Source organism: Phascolarctos cinereus, unplaced genomic scaffold (genome assembly GCF_003287225.1).
Source record: "Phascolarctos cinereus isolate Bilbo 61053 unplaced genomic scaffold, phaCin_HiC Scaffold_1;HRSCAF=81, whole genome shotgun sequence".
Taxonomy (NCBI): Eukaryota; Metazoa; Chordata; class Mammalia; order Diprotodontia; family Phascolarctidae; genus Phascolarctos; species Phascolarctos cinereus.
In genome coordinates, this window is record NW_027555514.1 from 103,023,911 (window position 1) to 103,040,644 (window position 16,734).

General features: G+C 41.8%; 1 protein-coding gene across 2 annotated transcripts in view; it reads left to right on the forward strand.

Annotated features, from left to right (window-relative positions):
* Nucleotides 1–16,734, forward strand: part of DENND2A (DENN domain containing 2A) — a 118,569-nt gene that overhangs the window by 28,081 nt on the left and 73,754 nt on the right. The window contains exons 2-3 of one of the 2 annotated variants that reach the window (XM_020997955.2): nt 11,791–11,895; nt 15,132–16,331. In XM_020997955.2, the coding sequence (XP_020853614.1) occupies nt 11,822–11,895; nt 15,132–16,331 (1,274 nt within the window). In that variant the 5' untranslated portion in view covers nt 11,791–11,821. The remainder of the gene's footprint in view (nt 1–11,790; nt 11,896–15,131; nt 16,332–16,734) is intronic. The other variant, XM_078153360.1, reaches the window with a different exon arrangement.

Genomic DNA, 16,734 nt, shown 5'->3' on the forward strand with positions numbered 1-16,734 from the left:
GCTCAGAATGCCATCTCATTGCCCATTGTTCATTCATTCAGTTAGTCATTTCACAAACTTCACTAACCCAGCAGGCATTCTTGGCATATATCTTTTTTTTTTTTAGAATCAGAATACAAATAGGTAATTGGGTCTATGTAAGAAGGAATCACCTCACCATATTTACACACAAATGTGTAAGGATCAGTAATCCTAAACATGATGATAACAACGCCTTCAACGGTTTCTTAGAGAAGCTTTGAAACAAAGGAGAACAGATGTACTAAAGGGTGTTTGTTGTTCATTTGTTTCAATAGTGATTTCATTTGGGATTTTCTTGGCAAAGATACTGGAGTAGTTTGCCATATCTTTCTCCAGCTCATTTTACAGATGAGAAAATTGAGGAAAACAGTTAAGTGACTTGTCCAGGGTCACACAAGTAGTCAGTGTCTGAGGCCAAATTTGAGTTTAGGTCTTCCTGACTCCAGGCCCGGCTCTCTATCCGCCGTGCTGTCTAACTGCCTCTGTACTAAAGAGTACCTTTGGTGTTAAATGGACCAAGGCCTTCCAAGACCTAGCGTGCCATGAAAGTGCTTTCTTTGCTGACCAGCAATGCACATAACATGAAAGGAGCGTGTCCACAACTCCTTGTACATAGTAGATTCTCCATAAATTTCTGTTATATGAATCAGTGAATAATGAATCCATGCATATGCTGCTACAATAGAATCTACATCCCATGGCCTGAACTTGCTGCTATTTAATGACATCATGTAGTTGGACAGCCTCCAGAAGATCTTGAAGAAAAACAAGTTACGAAACATGTAAAAGCTGTTCCTATATTCCAGCTGCCATCTTCAAGAAGAACAGAACACAAAGAATAAGATAGCGATACTGACGTGATACTCAAGTTTGATGGCATTAGAGTATGTTGATGTGAAGCTGAAGAAAATGGTAGTTTGGCTCTGAGGTTTTCAGCAAGCCACTTTGCTTTTGGGGGATTCCATTTTGAAACGAGAGAGATGAGTTAGATGGTTGCTCAGCTCCCTTCTAGTACTGACATTTGATGGCCTCTGCCTATGTAGGCCGTAATGGAAAGATGCTTGCTGGACCTGGGAATCAGGAAATCTGACTCTTTCTGGTTGCTTAAACTTTATATGTCCTCATCTGGAAAATATAAAATAATAATAGCAACAACAATTAATAATACCCCTAGTAGCACCCTCTCAGAGGTCAAGATCAAATGAGATAAAATAATGTATGTTGAATAATTTTATAAACATTCTAAGCAGTCTAATGTATTTGGGATTTTCTTGGCAAAGATAGTGGAGTAGTTTGCCATTTCCTTCTCCAGCTCATTTTACAAATGAGGAGATTGAGGAAAACAGTTAAGTGACTTGTCCAGGGTCACACAACTAGTCAGTGTCTGAGGCCAGATTTGAGCTTAGGTCTTCCTGACTCTGGGGCCAGGGTGAGAGGCAGTGGGGTATAGTGGCCTTGTAGTCACTAGGCTGTGGGTTCAAGTCCAGTTTATGGTATATACCAAACTGCCTGACCATGAACAAGTCATTTAGCTTCTCTGTGGCCCCAGGCAGCTCTCTGCAATAATGAAGAACAGATGAGTTGTTGATCTGCACTGGAGGATAGAGTTCCTGCATGGTGAGTTAGTTCCCTCCACCAGTGAAACGAGATTCAGGCTTCATCTCCCTTCCCTTCTCCCCCTCGCCCCTGCATTATGTGAATGCCTACCATTATGTAGAACCCAGATCATCATGTCAGTTGTACACTCATGTGGTGATGTCACATGTGCCACATCATTCATACCTGTAACCTCTTCCCATCTCCCCACCTTCACCCCTGCTAGTCCATTCCAGTTTTGCCTTTGATAGATGCCTAGGAGATAAAGCAGCTGATTTAATGGGCTTTTTACTCATTCCTGACTTCCTTGATAAATGGAGGTGAATGAGCAAAGCAAGAAAACACAGTTGCCGTGGAAAAGTGGGTCATGTGGATAATTGGTGACCCACAGAACTGGTCCTGGATGCTCTGCTGACTATATTCCCACTTGGAGCAGTTGCCAATTTAGAAGAGGCAGGGGACGAAGAGTAGGCTAAAACTGAGCAAGACTGAATCATTTCAGGTTTCTGTCTGTAAGTCCTGAGCACAGATATACTAGGGAGTGGGTGGTTGGAGGGAGAGCTGGGATGGCTAGTATCCTTGAAGTCTCTCTGGGCCCATTGCCAAGCACAGGATAGAAGAGCAGCGTCTGGCAGGCCTGCCAAATGGAAGCATTCCAAAAGCTATTGGCTGGGCAGAGCATTATGAGAGGAACAGTGAGTTCCTTCCTCTCCCTGAAAGGTCTTTCAGGGCCCTCGAATAATGCCCCAGTGAATATGAGAGGCCCTCTGGGCTGGCTTCTTAAAGGGCCATCGTTGGCTTCGCTACAGATTTGCCATAGATTGGGCAGTAATGAATGAGCTGTGTAAGCAAAGTGATCAGCCATGATGCATTAGACAGAAAAGAACTAGATTTCCCTTTCCTCCCCTTCCCCCTAAATTGACACAACTATTCTTCACTGAGCCTTGCTCAATTCTTCCTTCCTTTCATTCTTTTTCCCTTGAGTCCTCTCCCTTCCTCTGAATCTTTTTCTTACTCTTTTTATTTTTTTTCTCCCTATTCTTTATGTTCATTAAGAGTTATCTTTATTCACCAAACCACAGAGTCTTTACATTTCTTTTATATGGCTTAGTCACTTGGATTAGTGAGAGAGGCCACCTGAGCCTCCACATCACAAGCAGAAGGCCACCCTAAAAGATTCAGTCTGATATTGGAACACATCTTCTTTGATAATAGAGGTATTATCATACCATAATCACACTCTAAGGGAATTTCTTAGCTGTTTCCTGCTTGCTACTTCTAACTATATAAGTACATATCTGCCCCTTTTAGAATGTAAGCTAATTGGGAGTAAGAATTTGTGTCAGTTTTTGCATCCCGAGTATTGTATGTGTAGCAGCTGGTGGCACTGGGACATTGGGTCTGCAGGCAGGAAGGATCTGGGTTCAAATTTTACCTCAGACTTGTTATTGTTCAGTCGTTTCAGTCCTATCAGATTCCCTGTGACCCCACTTGGGGTTTTCTTGGCAAAGATACCGAAGTGGTTTGTCATTTTCTTCTCCAACTCATTTTACAGATGAGGAAACTGAGGCAAACAGGTTAAGTAATTTCCCAGAGTCATAAAGCTAGTAAGTTTCTGAAGCCAGATTTTAACTCATAAAGATAAGTTCTGACTCCAGGCCTGGCACTCTATCCACTGAGTATCTTTGACAAGAAAACCCCAAATGGGGTCACAAAGAGTCAGACACCTGAAAACTACTGAATTATCACAGTGCTGTCACATGGTAGAAGCTGAATAAATTTTTGTTTTCTTCCCTCCCTTGCTTCCTTCTATCCTTCTCTCTTTCCCTCCCTCCCTAGTGCCTAACACATAGTAAGTACTTTAGAAATCCTCATTGGTTGATTGATTCTACCTTTTTCCTAAGCCGCACTTACACACTGAGGGCAAGATTCCCCCAGGACCTCTGAATTGGAAGTCACTGTGTACATAGGTGATCACAGTCTAACTTTAATTCAGTTCATTCATTTCATGTAATTGACCATCACTTATGCAAACAGCCCAAAGGATAGGATTTGTAGGGTGGTTTTGGATTTTGTTGTAGTTTCAGTCATATCTAACTAACTGATTTGAACTCAGGTCTTCCTGACTCCAGGGCCGGCGCTGTATCCACCGCGCCACCTACCTGCCCTCTGTAGGGCAATAGAGAAGAAGAAAAAGACACTTCAGGATCTTACGGTAAAGTTAAATACATTTGTTTTTACAAGGTTTATTAGAACCTTGTAATCGTGTTGGACAGACTCTTACGGAGTCTAAACATTACTGAGCTAGTGGCTAGATTATGAGAATCTGAGCACTGTTAAATACATTTTTGATACTCTTTCAAACCATACCATGCCAGACCTAATGAGTGGAATCTCTTCAAAACTGGCAAATCAGAAAAGCCTACCTTTGGTATCACTTGTTGCTGGTTTTTGATGTCCCCTGATGCTCAGGAAGCCCTGAACTGGGACCTGCAGAGATATTGAGAGTGTTAAGTCAAAGCAGGCAAAGAACACCACACAATGAATCTAGTTCTGAAGAAGTTTTGTGATCAACCAAGGAAATGCAATGTAGTAACAGGTTGGCTGCCTCCTTCTTGGGCAGAGACTCTTAACCATGGTTTTGTGAACTTTTTTTTTTTTGCTGACAACTTTACTTCAATATAACTGGTTCCCTTTGTAATCATATGTGTATATGTAATATGTGTATGTTTATATACATACTATATATACATGTGTGTATACATTTATGCATTTAAAAACAGTACTCCAATAAGGGCTCCATAGACTTCACCAAACAAAGAAGTTCATGATCCAAATCGGAAGAGTCTATGCCTGCCCTAGGGAAGGTTGTCAGGTATCTAACTTGGACTTGACACCATTGCTTCAGAGCTGCTCAGTCCCAGTAGATTCGAGACCACCAGTGGAAGAAGGCAGGTCAGAATAGAGAAGTAAAACATGTTGAACTGGTAGTGGCTCACAAACCTCAGGAACCACCAGAATTCCTTAGGGGTGAGTTCAGAGCCTTGCCCACTGAGGATGGCATCAGTCTTGCAGAATTCCGTCTGGACACCTTATGGGAAAATTATACATCTCCGGAGTTTGATGTCAGTGAGTCTGCAGTTCTCTATCTTGGCATATTCATTGCACCACTGGAGACTGGCCAGAATAATTTGGACTTTCACGATACGCTGGATTGAGTCTTAAGAATAGATCAAGATGTCATCAGGATAGGTGATTGCTACTGATCCAGCAGGATCCGTAAAATGACACTCATGAATCATTGAAATACCACAGGGGCACTCTGTAGCCTGAGTGGCATGATGGTATTTTATGTACTCCTGGGCCAAATCTGAAATGTAGTCCTCCATTTATCCTCTTCCTGAACTCAAAGCAAGTGTATTTAGTCTGCATCTTGTGTGTGTTTGTGAGTGTGTATGGGGCGTGGAGGGGGGGCAGGGAGAAGGAAGATAAACAATTTAGAAAGATAAGATGCCTACCTTCATGGAGGTTACCAGACAACTGTAATACTCAATGTACATGATAAGCATATTAGAGAGTTAAAAAACACAGTAGACAATGTGATATGCATGAGGAGAGAGGACTTTACTGTTAGAGGAATTAGAAAGATTTAATTCAAATCAACAGACATTTATTAAACACCTACCATGTGTCAGGAGCTGTGTTAGATGCTCAGAATATAGAGAAAAAAACTGAAACAGTCCCTACCCTCAAGGAGCTTACATTCAAGAGATACGTTGTGGTGGTGGTCGTGGTGTTTCAGTTGAGTCTGACTCTTCATGGCCTCATTTGGGGTTTTCTTGGTAGAGATACTAGAGTGGCTCGCCATGTCCTTCTCCAGCTCATTTTATAGATGAGGAAACTGAGGCAAACCAGGTGAAGTGACTTGCCCAGGGTTACACAGCAGGTAAGTGTCTGAGGCCAGATTTGAACTCAGGAAGATGTCTTCCTGACTCCAGGCCCCAGCAGTCTATCTACTTCATCACCTAGCTGCCCAAGAGACACTATATGTACACATATATTCATTTATGTATAGTGCAGTGCAGTTAAATATAATGTAAGAATAATTAAGGCAATTTAATCATGGCAACCAGATGGCCCAGTGGATAGAATACTATACTTGGAGTCAAGAAGATGAGTTCAGGTGGTGTGGTGTACAGACTCTCGATGTTCCTGATACCTTTTCAGGTTGTCTGTGAGGTCAAAACTGTTTTCATAACAATAGATGTTTTAATTTCTAATATGGTAAATGTATTATCTATTATTAGAGACGAAAATCATTGAGGAGGCTATTATTATTTTAGGAGGCTATTATAGTAGAACATATATATATATACATATATATGTATATATATATATACACACACACATACACAACACACGTATATAGATATATATAGATATATCCCACATAAACAAAAGCTCAGAGGTTTGTTAATGTTGAGTTGTATTTGACTTTTCTCTACCCCATTTGGGATTTTCTTGGCAAAGATACTGGAGTGGTTTGCCATTTCCTTCTCCAGCTCATTTTATAGATGAGGAAACATATACCCAAGCACATATATGTGTGTATACATGTATACATATGTATACAATCTGTACACAAGTACAGATATATATATACACATATTTATACTTATATAGAGAACTGTTTTTTATTTGTAATCCTTTTATTTTGTGCATTTAAAAATATTCTGAGAAGGGGTCCAAAGGCTTCACCAGGCTGCTGGAGGGGTCCATGAAACACACAAAAAGATTAAGAAACACTGATTTCTATGATGAGGCACCAGGGTACCCCTTTGAATCTAGCTGCTTGGCAGGGTGGTCTCATATTTAGAGTCAGAGATTCTCCTTAAGCCAGTGTTCTCTGCTTACCCAAGAAAACTAGACCAGGCCACTCCTACCTGTATCAGCTTAGAGAACGTGATCATAAAAATAGTTAACATTTATCTAAAATTTTGGTCAGTGCATTACATACAAAACCCCATATGAAAGGTGTTGTGAGACTGAGTCTGGAAGAGGAAAATTACTTGCCCAGCATCACAACAGTTAATAAGTATCTTCAGGATTCAAACTCAGGTCTTTCTCACTCCACATTCAGTGCTTATCCATCATGCCATTGCCAGAGTAGGAATGAGAAGATCTGGATTGGAATCCTGGCTCTGAGAATGATTAGCTAACATTTCTATAGCACTTGCTACATTATCTCATTTGATCCATCCAACAACCCTGGGTGCTCATTACTGTGGGTTTTTATTAACCTTATTTTATAGATGAGGAAACTGAAACTCAGAGAGAAGTCAAATAATTTGCACCTGGTCAGACATCTAGATAGAAAGTATCGGGGGCAGAATTTGGACCCAAGTCCTGCTTGACTCCAAGTCTTAATTAACATCATTATCTTTCCTCTTCCAAATAACTGTGACCATGAGCTGGTTACTTAAGCTCCCTCCTTATTAGAGAGCAAAACCATTTAGGAGGCTATTATAGTAGAACAGACACATAAGGCCAGGGATCTTCCTCCAGGGTGGACAGGCCAGGCAGCAGGCACTGGGAATGAGTTTGAAAAAAATGGCAAAATATAGTGCCTTGTATGAAACAATTGCTCAGTGTATCACCTAGCACAGTGCTGGCACATAGTAGGCACTTAATAAATGTTGATTGATTGATGGATAAATTATTGTTTAAGGAATGAATAAATGGTGTATGACCATTATTCCAGTTCTGGATTTGGTTTGATGAGCTCAATCAATCAATCAATCAATCAGTCAGCATTTATTAAGCGTCTGGATGCTAGGGATTCAAAAATGAAACAGTCTTTGTCCTCAAGGAGCTTACTTTCCATCAGAAGAGATGATATATAGACGTATAAGGCATCTTGAGGCTGTTAGGTGGAATAGTAGCTAGAATCCTGGACTTGGAGTCAGAAGACTTGAGGGCATATTCTGTCTTAGACACTTGCTAACAATATGACTCTGGGCAGGTCACTTAACCTCTATGTATCTCATCTGTAAACTGGTGATAATAATAGCACTTAAATCTCATAGAATTGTTGTGAAGATCAAAGGAGATGTATGTGTATGGAATATATATACATACATACATATATATATATACATGTATACAAACACATATACATATGTGTGTATCTTAGCAAACCTTAAAGCACTGTGTAAATATTAGCTCTTATAAAAGTTTATACAAAATTAATACAAGGTACTAGCAGCTGTGAAGATGAGGAAAGGCCTCACAGAGGAAGTGAAGTTCGAGCTGAGCATCCAAGAAAACGAAGGCTCATAAGAGAGGAAGAGGGAGGGCATTCCAGGGATGAGGGGCAAAGGAATGGAGGTGGGAAATGGGGTGTTATGTGTGACAAAGAGCAAGAAAGCCCATTTGGTTGGATTGTAGAGTTAGAAACAGGGAGATAGATATGTAAAGATCATAAATATGGGTTGAACCCAGGTCATGAAAGGCTTTAAATGCCAAACAAGAGATTGTATTTGATCCCAGAGGAAATAGGGCTATCAGAATTTATTGAGCAGAGAAGTAGAATGGTCAGGCTTGTTCTTCAGAATTATCACTTTGATAGCTGCATAGAGAATGGATTGGAGAGGAGAGACATGGGAGAAGAAAGGGGGGGCTTATTAGAGTAGGCTTAGGCCTGGAGGGGCTGTGAGTGGAGAGAATGTGACTGACATGAGAGTTGTTACAGGTGGAGGTTATACAGGTCTTGACAACTGATTGGATGTGGAATGAGGGAGGATGAGGAGTTGAGGCTGACTTCAAGGTTAGGAAATTGGAGGACTGGAAGATAGTGGCACTTTCTACAAAAGAAGAGAAGTTTAGAGGAGAGGGAAGGTGACAGGTTCTGTTTTCAGAATGTTGTGTTTGGCTTGTCTGTGGGATAACTGGTTGAGGATGTCCAGTAGAGAGGTGGTGATGGTGACTGAAGAGATTCAGGAGAGGCTTAAGCTAGAGGCTAGGGCTAGATCTGCAGATTTGGAGTTACCTACATAGAGAAGATCATTGATTCCATGGGAGCTGATGAGCTCACTAAGAGAGGCAGTGTAGAGAAGAGGGCCCAGGATAGAGCCTTGGGAGATACCCCGAATAGTCAAATATGGGTTATCATCCCGCAAAGGAGATGAGGAGTGGTGAGAGATATAGGAGAACCAGGGGAGAGAGTATCCTAGAGAGTTTGCAGGAACGGTATTCCATGCTGCAGAAAGGTAAGGAAGGATGGAGGACTGAGGAAAGGCCATAGGATTTGGCAGTTTAAGAGGTGACTGATAACTTTGGGAAAAGCCACTGAAGTTGAGTGATGAAATCAGAAACCAGATTGCCGCGCGGTGAGAAATGAGGTGAAAGGGGGCAATGGAGGCAGTAAACAGAGATTTTCTAGGAGATCTTAGGGCTATGATAGGCCTCGGGTTGGAATGAGATAGTTCTCATTTCATTGGTGAAGGGCTTTGGAGTGGAAATGGGGTAAAGAATCCATACTAGAGCAGGGAGTGGAGAAAGTAGGGGAGGTTAGGAGTGGAAATCAAAACCAGGTGATAGGAGGCACAGCCAGAGAGAGGCATGGTCAGTGAGCGAGGGCTTAAACAAGAAACAAGAGGGATGACAGATTGAGCAGAGGTCAGAAGTAACAGCCAGAATGTCTTCCAGAAGGGCAAACTGTGCCAACAGAAACTTCCTGTGAAGTACTGCTACCTGTTAACAGTCTGCTCCAGACTTTCTAGGCAGCCCAGTGAGGCTGGGGGGTGAGGGTGGCAAAGGGGGGGTTCCTGTCTGGGCCTTAAAGGAGCCCAGCCACCTGGTCAAGCCCTGACTTCAATAGGGCAGCATGTTTGCCTACCCTGAGCCCAAGAATCCCCATTTGGAAGTACAGCTGTGACCTCGGGTCAGTGGAGGAGCTTTGCCAGAGTAAGCATGGGCACAGAGCCCTTGCCATCTGGTTCATTTTCCAGGTACACACTAGGGAGGAGGGAATTAGACCTAATAGGTGGTTGATATGTCATTTTGCCTAGGTAGTAATACTTGCATCGTAACAGGAATCTCTAGAACAGGGGATTCCTATCCTGGGGTCTGTGAGCTTGGTATCATTTTTAAGATGATATAACCCATATCATCTCCTATATGATATATGGATATATATACAACTATATATACGTATACATACAAACGTGTGTGTATGTGCATATATATATATGTATACCTATTATATATGTATGTGTGTGTATAAATTATATATAGAGATACAGCATCTAGGTGACACAGGGGATAGAACTCCAGGGGCCTGGAATCAGGAAGACTTGAATTCAAATTTGGCCTTAGACACTTACTGACTGTGTGACCCTGCGCAAGTTACTTAACATCTGTTTGCCACAGTTTCTTCCTCTGTAAAATGGGGATAATAATAGCACCTACCTCCCAGGGTTGTTGTGAGGATCAAACGAGATAATAATTTATAAAGGGCTGACCACAGTGCCTGGCACCGTATTTCATGTTAGTTACTATTATGATATAATTGGTTTGCTTTGTAATCCTATGTATTGTATTACATGCACTTAAAAACAGTATTTTGAGAAAGGGCCCACAGACTTCACCAGACTGCCAAAGGGGACCATTCCCAAAAACATTGTAGAGAACCCTTACTCTAGATTCAATGCCTTCACCCAGAGGAGTGACCTTAGTGGCAGGTTCTATGCATAATTAGGAGGCCAATAAGAGAGCGATCTGGAAAATGGGTAAGGCTTTTAGCTTCTCCAAAATCACACCAATTAGGTAGGCACCTGTTCTGTCTGCCTGCAAGGCTGACCTGAGAATCTGTCAGAGGTGAAGGTCAATTAGGATTGGACTATATAGCAAATTTTAAAAAATGGGTGGGGTGGGCTATGAAAGAGAAAAGAGATGTCTCCTTTTCTTTGAGCATCCCTTCTTTCTAAGAAGACCGGGGTGGGAGAGGAATTCAAGGATAATGCTACTTTGGTACCACCCTCCTAGGGAATCCATTGAGGAAGAGGTCAGAAAACATGAGGCATGAAAGGTTAGCCTCATTTGGGTGATGGTAGTCGGGGGGGAACTAACAAAAGCAAATGTGGGGTGGCAGAGAGGGAGAGGTGGGCTTGTGAGGCAAAGGATGCTGAGTGCAGGGATAGGAATTCCCATGTGGGTATGATTTCATTCGATTCCCTCTTGAGTTACATTTCATACACACTCTTTTGTCAAAAAACACTTTTGTGTCCTCTCCAGAAAGCCATAGTAACCTGTAGGGAATGGACTATTGAATCGTACATCATGAAATTTCATCAGATTTTCTCTCCAATCCATGTGGGGTTAAGAGACCTGAATGTAATGAAATTGCTGTCTGCCTCTGAACTATTAACTGCGCTCTAGGGATCAGCATGGTACCATGGTACCTGTTATTTTCAGGTCTAAGTGAAACTCACCCAGTTTCTGAGCTCAGGAGCATCATCTCCTGAAGTTTAGGACCTAAACCTTCCCTGGTGAAGACGAATGACGCTGTTTGCCTTCTCCTGGGGTTTGAGAGTTTGGGAGGCTTATCATATCGCCTGAAGGTTTTGGGTCTTGGGGGCTTTGTTGTTGTTTTTAACCACAGAAGATAAGAAAGTATGTCAAGTTGATGCCAGCCAGTGTCAGCGAAATACTAGATAGTCCCTGTGTTGATAAATTTGCTTTCAGCATAATGGTTTGTTTATTAAACAGGCTGCTGCTGTTCTAATTAGGGGCTTTCAACTCAGTAAAATGATTTTTAGAGAATCTGGCACAATGACACACTAAAGTGATATTTACTCTTTGAGTCCTAAGGTTTGTTTTGAGTTTTTTGTTTTGTTTTTAAACTGGTCTTTTGGTGACTTTGGTCATAAAATACGGGTCAGTAATTCATTCTGGGAAGAGGATTTGGAGTTAGAGGGGTTGGGATCAAATCTGGATGACCCTTCCAGCAGAGTTTGAACTCACTTCTCAGAAAAAGACTCCACGTGACACTTACTAGCTGTGTGACCCTGGGCAAGTCACTTAACCCTGATTGCCTCACCAAAAAAAGCAAAAAAAGAAAAAGACTCCGATTCTTGTTTCTCCTGAGTCCATATTTCTTTGTCCCCACCCTAGGTGACTTGTAGTTGTGCCTAGAGCTGACAGGATGACAGCTAGCAGGACAGCTGAGACCAGGAGCAACAGCCAGATGGAAAAGTCGAACTACAAACTTGTTAACAAGTGAGAATTTTTTTTTCCTTTTGGGAGTGTAAAATGGCCAGAATCCTGACCTCCTCCCATGTTCTACTTCCCTTCTCAATTCTACGCAGAATAATCCCACTTCCTTTAATTTCATAAGTCTGATTTTCTACCTTTTTTAATATTTTTAGTGTAAACATTTGGTTTGCTTAATTGACTCTGGGCATTTTAAACCTTTTTAAACATCTTGTGAATCATCTTGTTTTCCGCTTCTTTAATTTAATCAAACCTGGTCTGATCAGTACTGAGAATTTAAAATCTACAAATATTTATGTGTCTCTCATGGACAAGGTACATTTCCTCTTTCACTCCCCACAGTCAATACTGGAAGATATCAAGATGAATAAGACACAGTTTCTTATGCCCAAGAATCTTACCATTTCATTAAATTAAATCTCCAAGGTGGTGAAGATGGTATATAATAAAATATGGGAAGTACATAAGAGAAGTACCAGCAAAGTACTATGAGGGATCTGAAGAGGGAGATATTTCCAACTGGAAAACTCTAGGGGAATTAGCAGTTAGAGCTGGGTCTTACAAAAAAAAATGAGTAGGATTTCAACAAGGGGAATTGGGGCAGAGAAGAAATAGGTGTCTTCACACTGCATTCCTATTCACGTGTTCCATTATTGTGTTTTAATTTGAAGCTACCATCTGTGCTACGTTAATCACTGGACCTAGAGTTCAAATTTGACCTCAGACATTTATAATTGACATTTAACTTCTGTCTGCCTCAATTTCCTCAACTGTAAAAATGGGGATAATAATAGCATCTACCTCGAAGGGTTATTGTAAGGCTCAAATGAGATATTTGGAAAGGGCTTAGCAAAGTGCCTTTCACTTAGTAGGTGCTTCATTGACTCTGGGCATTTATTGGTTCTGACAATAGGTGCTTAATAAATGCTTGTTCTCTTTTCTCTCCCGTGACTGCCCCCCCCCCCGATCTTTTTGGGCACATTCCATTCTTCCACCTCTTCTGTTGCTTCCTCATATATCATATCCCTTCCCTTAAATACCTTCTAAGATTCTACAAGTTAGTTGAACGTCTGAACCCTCAATAGCTATATTTCCATTGTGTGGGAGACTGACCATTGTTTAGTTGTTTTTCAGTTGTGTCCAACTTTTCATGACCCCATTTGGGGGGTTTTCTTGGCAAAGATATTGGAGTGCCATTTTCCTTTGTCATTTCCTTCTCCAGCTCATTTTACAAATGAGGAAACTGAGGCAAATCGGGTTAAGTGATTTTCCTAATGTCGTACAATTGTGTCTAAAGTCATTTTTGAACTCAGGTCTTCCTGACTCCAGGCCCAGCACTCTGTCTACTGCACCACCTGAGCGCTGCCCCTGGCCACATCCCCTCATGAGAATGTAGGGTTCCAGAAACAGGAGTCCAGGAAACATACTCTGTTTTATGCAGTTGCTCTGTGCTAAGAAAAAGGAGAACATTCCACTTTTCCTTGCCCTTCTCCCCACTCTTTTCACCTTTATAACCCCTTTTATGAGCAATATTCTTTCTTCCACACTACGGAAATAGAGCTTCAATAGTCGAATCATCATTCCGGTTATTATAGTATCGTATACTAACAATATATACGAGTTGTACAGACAAGTATTGCGTGCTGAAAGTCTGGTGTTTAGCATGGGCATATTTGTATTATTCTTTACCATTTAATATATGCTTGGTTTGCCCAAGTAAATGGTAAGCTCCTTGACTACAAGGGACTGACCGTTTACTTCTTTATATCCCTACTTCCCTACACACGGTTAGTGCTCAATAATTGTTTGCTGCTGATGTTGGTGAATGTAGTCAAAGTCTACAGCCCAACTAACGTACCTGGTGAGGCTAGACCTATTAAGCCTTATTAATTGATACACTGTGTTTCTGTTTAACTTTCTGTTCTGAAGACCAGTCATTCATTTAAATTAAGACCTTCTGCTTTGACTTGAGTAAAATATGACAAAGTATGCGCATTTCCACATTTTTAATTTACATTCAGAAGCTGAGCTCAGCAGCACACTTTTTTGGATGCTCAGTGCCCTAATCAAAGCAGAAACCTGTACTTTATCGAGACTGTCCTGGGGAATAGTGAGTGAACATGTTATTTATTGAATCATAGGATTTAGAACTAATGGTGACATTGGACATTAGATTAGATATTCAGCCCCTACATTTTCCTTATGAGGAAACTGAGCTGCAGAGGAGTTAATTATGGGACTTACCCAAGGTCACAAATACACAGTAAGAAGCAGAATCTAGATTCTAACCCAGTTCCAAGTCTGCTTGTCCTTCCCCTATTTTTGACATTAGCTAGAGTTCTGTCTTTATCAGTGACATATACATAGAGCAGCCTCTGTACATTTTTGGCCCATAGCACAACTGATGCCAATATATCTTCAGTCATGGACATTACTAGTGAAAGACCCTACTGCACTGAAAAAACACAAGTGAGTCTTATGCTGTAGCCTAATATGTTATTATTTCTTATGAAAGTAAATCCAAAACTATATAAATCTGCGCGTTCTGTTTCTGTGGCCATTTTCTTTTAGGACAATTCCTAGAACTTATGTGAAAGTCTCAAAACTTTAACCATTAAAATCAAAATATTTTAAATTCCCATAGCGATTTTATGGATCATGCCTAAAATTTGGTTCTGTATGTTTACTTTTTTTTTTAACATTCATTTTTTAATTTTGAATTCCAAATTCTCTCCCTCCTTTCTGCCCATCCCCCACCCACAGAGAAGGCAAGCAAGATTATTATTATTATTACACCCTTTATACATGTGAAGTCACATACAACATACTAAAATTTGGTTCTTAGTATAGTAACCCTAGTTCTTTCCAATTGAACCTGGCCAGTATTCTACCCGTAGGAATACTGTTTTCATTTTTAAATAACCACATGGATCAGAGCAACTTTCAAACCCCTTTGTTAGAAGTTTAAACTGAGACCAGTACAATCTCTCTCTTCCCCCAAACAGCCCTCTCCCTACAGGGAGAAAAAATACCAAACAACAAATTAGAAAAACTCAGAACAGTAAGTAAAACTCGGTTGTCTTAATGTTGGTGATTGACACTTGGCCCATCCCATCCAACTGTTCTAGGCACTAGGGATACAAAAACCAAACATTTATAGGCCCAGACGATTTTCAATGACCTAAACCAAGAATGAGACAATAAGGACAGCTCCCTTACTGATGTTTGTCTTTGCTGTGCAGGGTCAAGCTTGCAAATCCAAAGGCGGTAGAAGAACTGGGGAGGAGCTCCTTCACAGCCTCCAGCCATTACTCTTCTCTGGATGTCTCCAGCCACTCTGGTCCATTCCTAGAGACTGATCGGGATCTAACCACTAGAAGCAGCCCACCAGAACCACTAAACGATCTGATGCTGGGGCCGAGACTTGACTGTTTTCCTCAGAATATGCTCAGCCCCAAAATGCTCATCAGTGACCCAGCCGTGGATCTTAGCTCCAAGGAAGTCAGCAGGGCTATGAGGAGGCAGGGGAGTATCGCTCAGAACCCCCGCCCCACTGGGAGGGCCAGTGCTCGACACAATTCTCTTAGCATAAAGGACAAGATTTCTGAATGGGAAGGAAAGAAGGACTTGTCAGCTCCTCTGATAGGCAAGAAGGAAGACGGGCAGGGAAGCCAAGGGAAATACAAGGCATCTTGTCTCCCAGAGAAAGTAAGTAGAGACAGTGTGCAGATAAAGAAGGTGGGAGCTAAGAACGCACCAGCCCAGGAGCCCACTAGCAAGGAAAGCGAAAGAAATGCAGGGACAACGAATGTCAGAGGGCAAGGCACAGAGAGAAGAAGGCAGGACTTGACAGAGAAGGATGGAGATTCGGATCTTAGCATTGCGGGCGTGAGAGAGAAGTTGGGAAAACCGCAGGTTCAGAAAGATAGCCAGTCAGTGCTAAGGCAAGTAAAGAAACTGGAACAGGTCTTGAAGGAGGGAGCAGCAGACTTGCATCCCCAGTTACCAGGTACTTATTACTCACCTCACTGCTTGCCAGAGAGAGCAGATGAGGGGCTTCATGGGGGGGGGTGTGGCTCTGAGCTTAGCAAGAGACTCATTAACTTGGACTTGGAAGCAAAGGAGCCCCCATCTGAGACTGTGGAGGAAGTAAAAGGGCCATGCAGGAGGCCTTGGGACCAGAGTCTAGAGAACGTCTATAAGGGGTCGGAGGCGTCCCCCCCAAAGCCTTTCATCAACCCACTGCCCAAACCCAGGCGAACTTTCAAACACGAAGGAGAAGTAGTCGAGGAATGGAGCCGGACCCCCAGCTTCAGGAGGGACAAGAGGAACTTGCCTCCCCTGCCCTCGCTGCCTCCCCCACCCCTCCCTTCCTCTCCTCCTCCTCCTGCTGTGAGCAGAAGATTGTGGAACGGAAGGCAGAAAAACAACGCAGATCACAGGTAAGTTAAGGTGCAAAGTGATGTTCTTCCGATCCTGAGCTCCGTATGGGTTGTTTCTTTTACTTTTCTCAAGTTCCCACAAGTATTTGGTGCAGTATTACAACTCTGATGTTCATTGGCAGTTGGCTAATTAATAGATTTTAATCTACGTGGACTCTTCTGTTTGAAAGAACGTGAAATTTAACTGATGACTGCATTCATCGTTAGGACTGTGAGCACATTAAACATCATATTAGCACTAACATTAGACTGGAGTGTTTGTTGAACCTGGCAAAATGATGACTGATTATTGTCTATTTCACTTTTTTGCTCTCTCTACTGAGGGTGGCAGCCACCACCTATATAAAGGAAGCTGCGTAGCCTAATGGATAGAGCTCTGTGAAAAAGAATAGAATAGAATAGA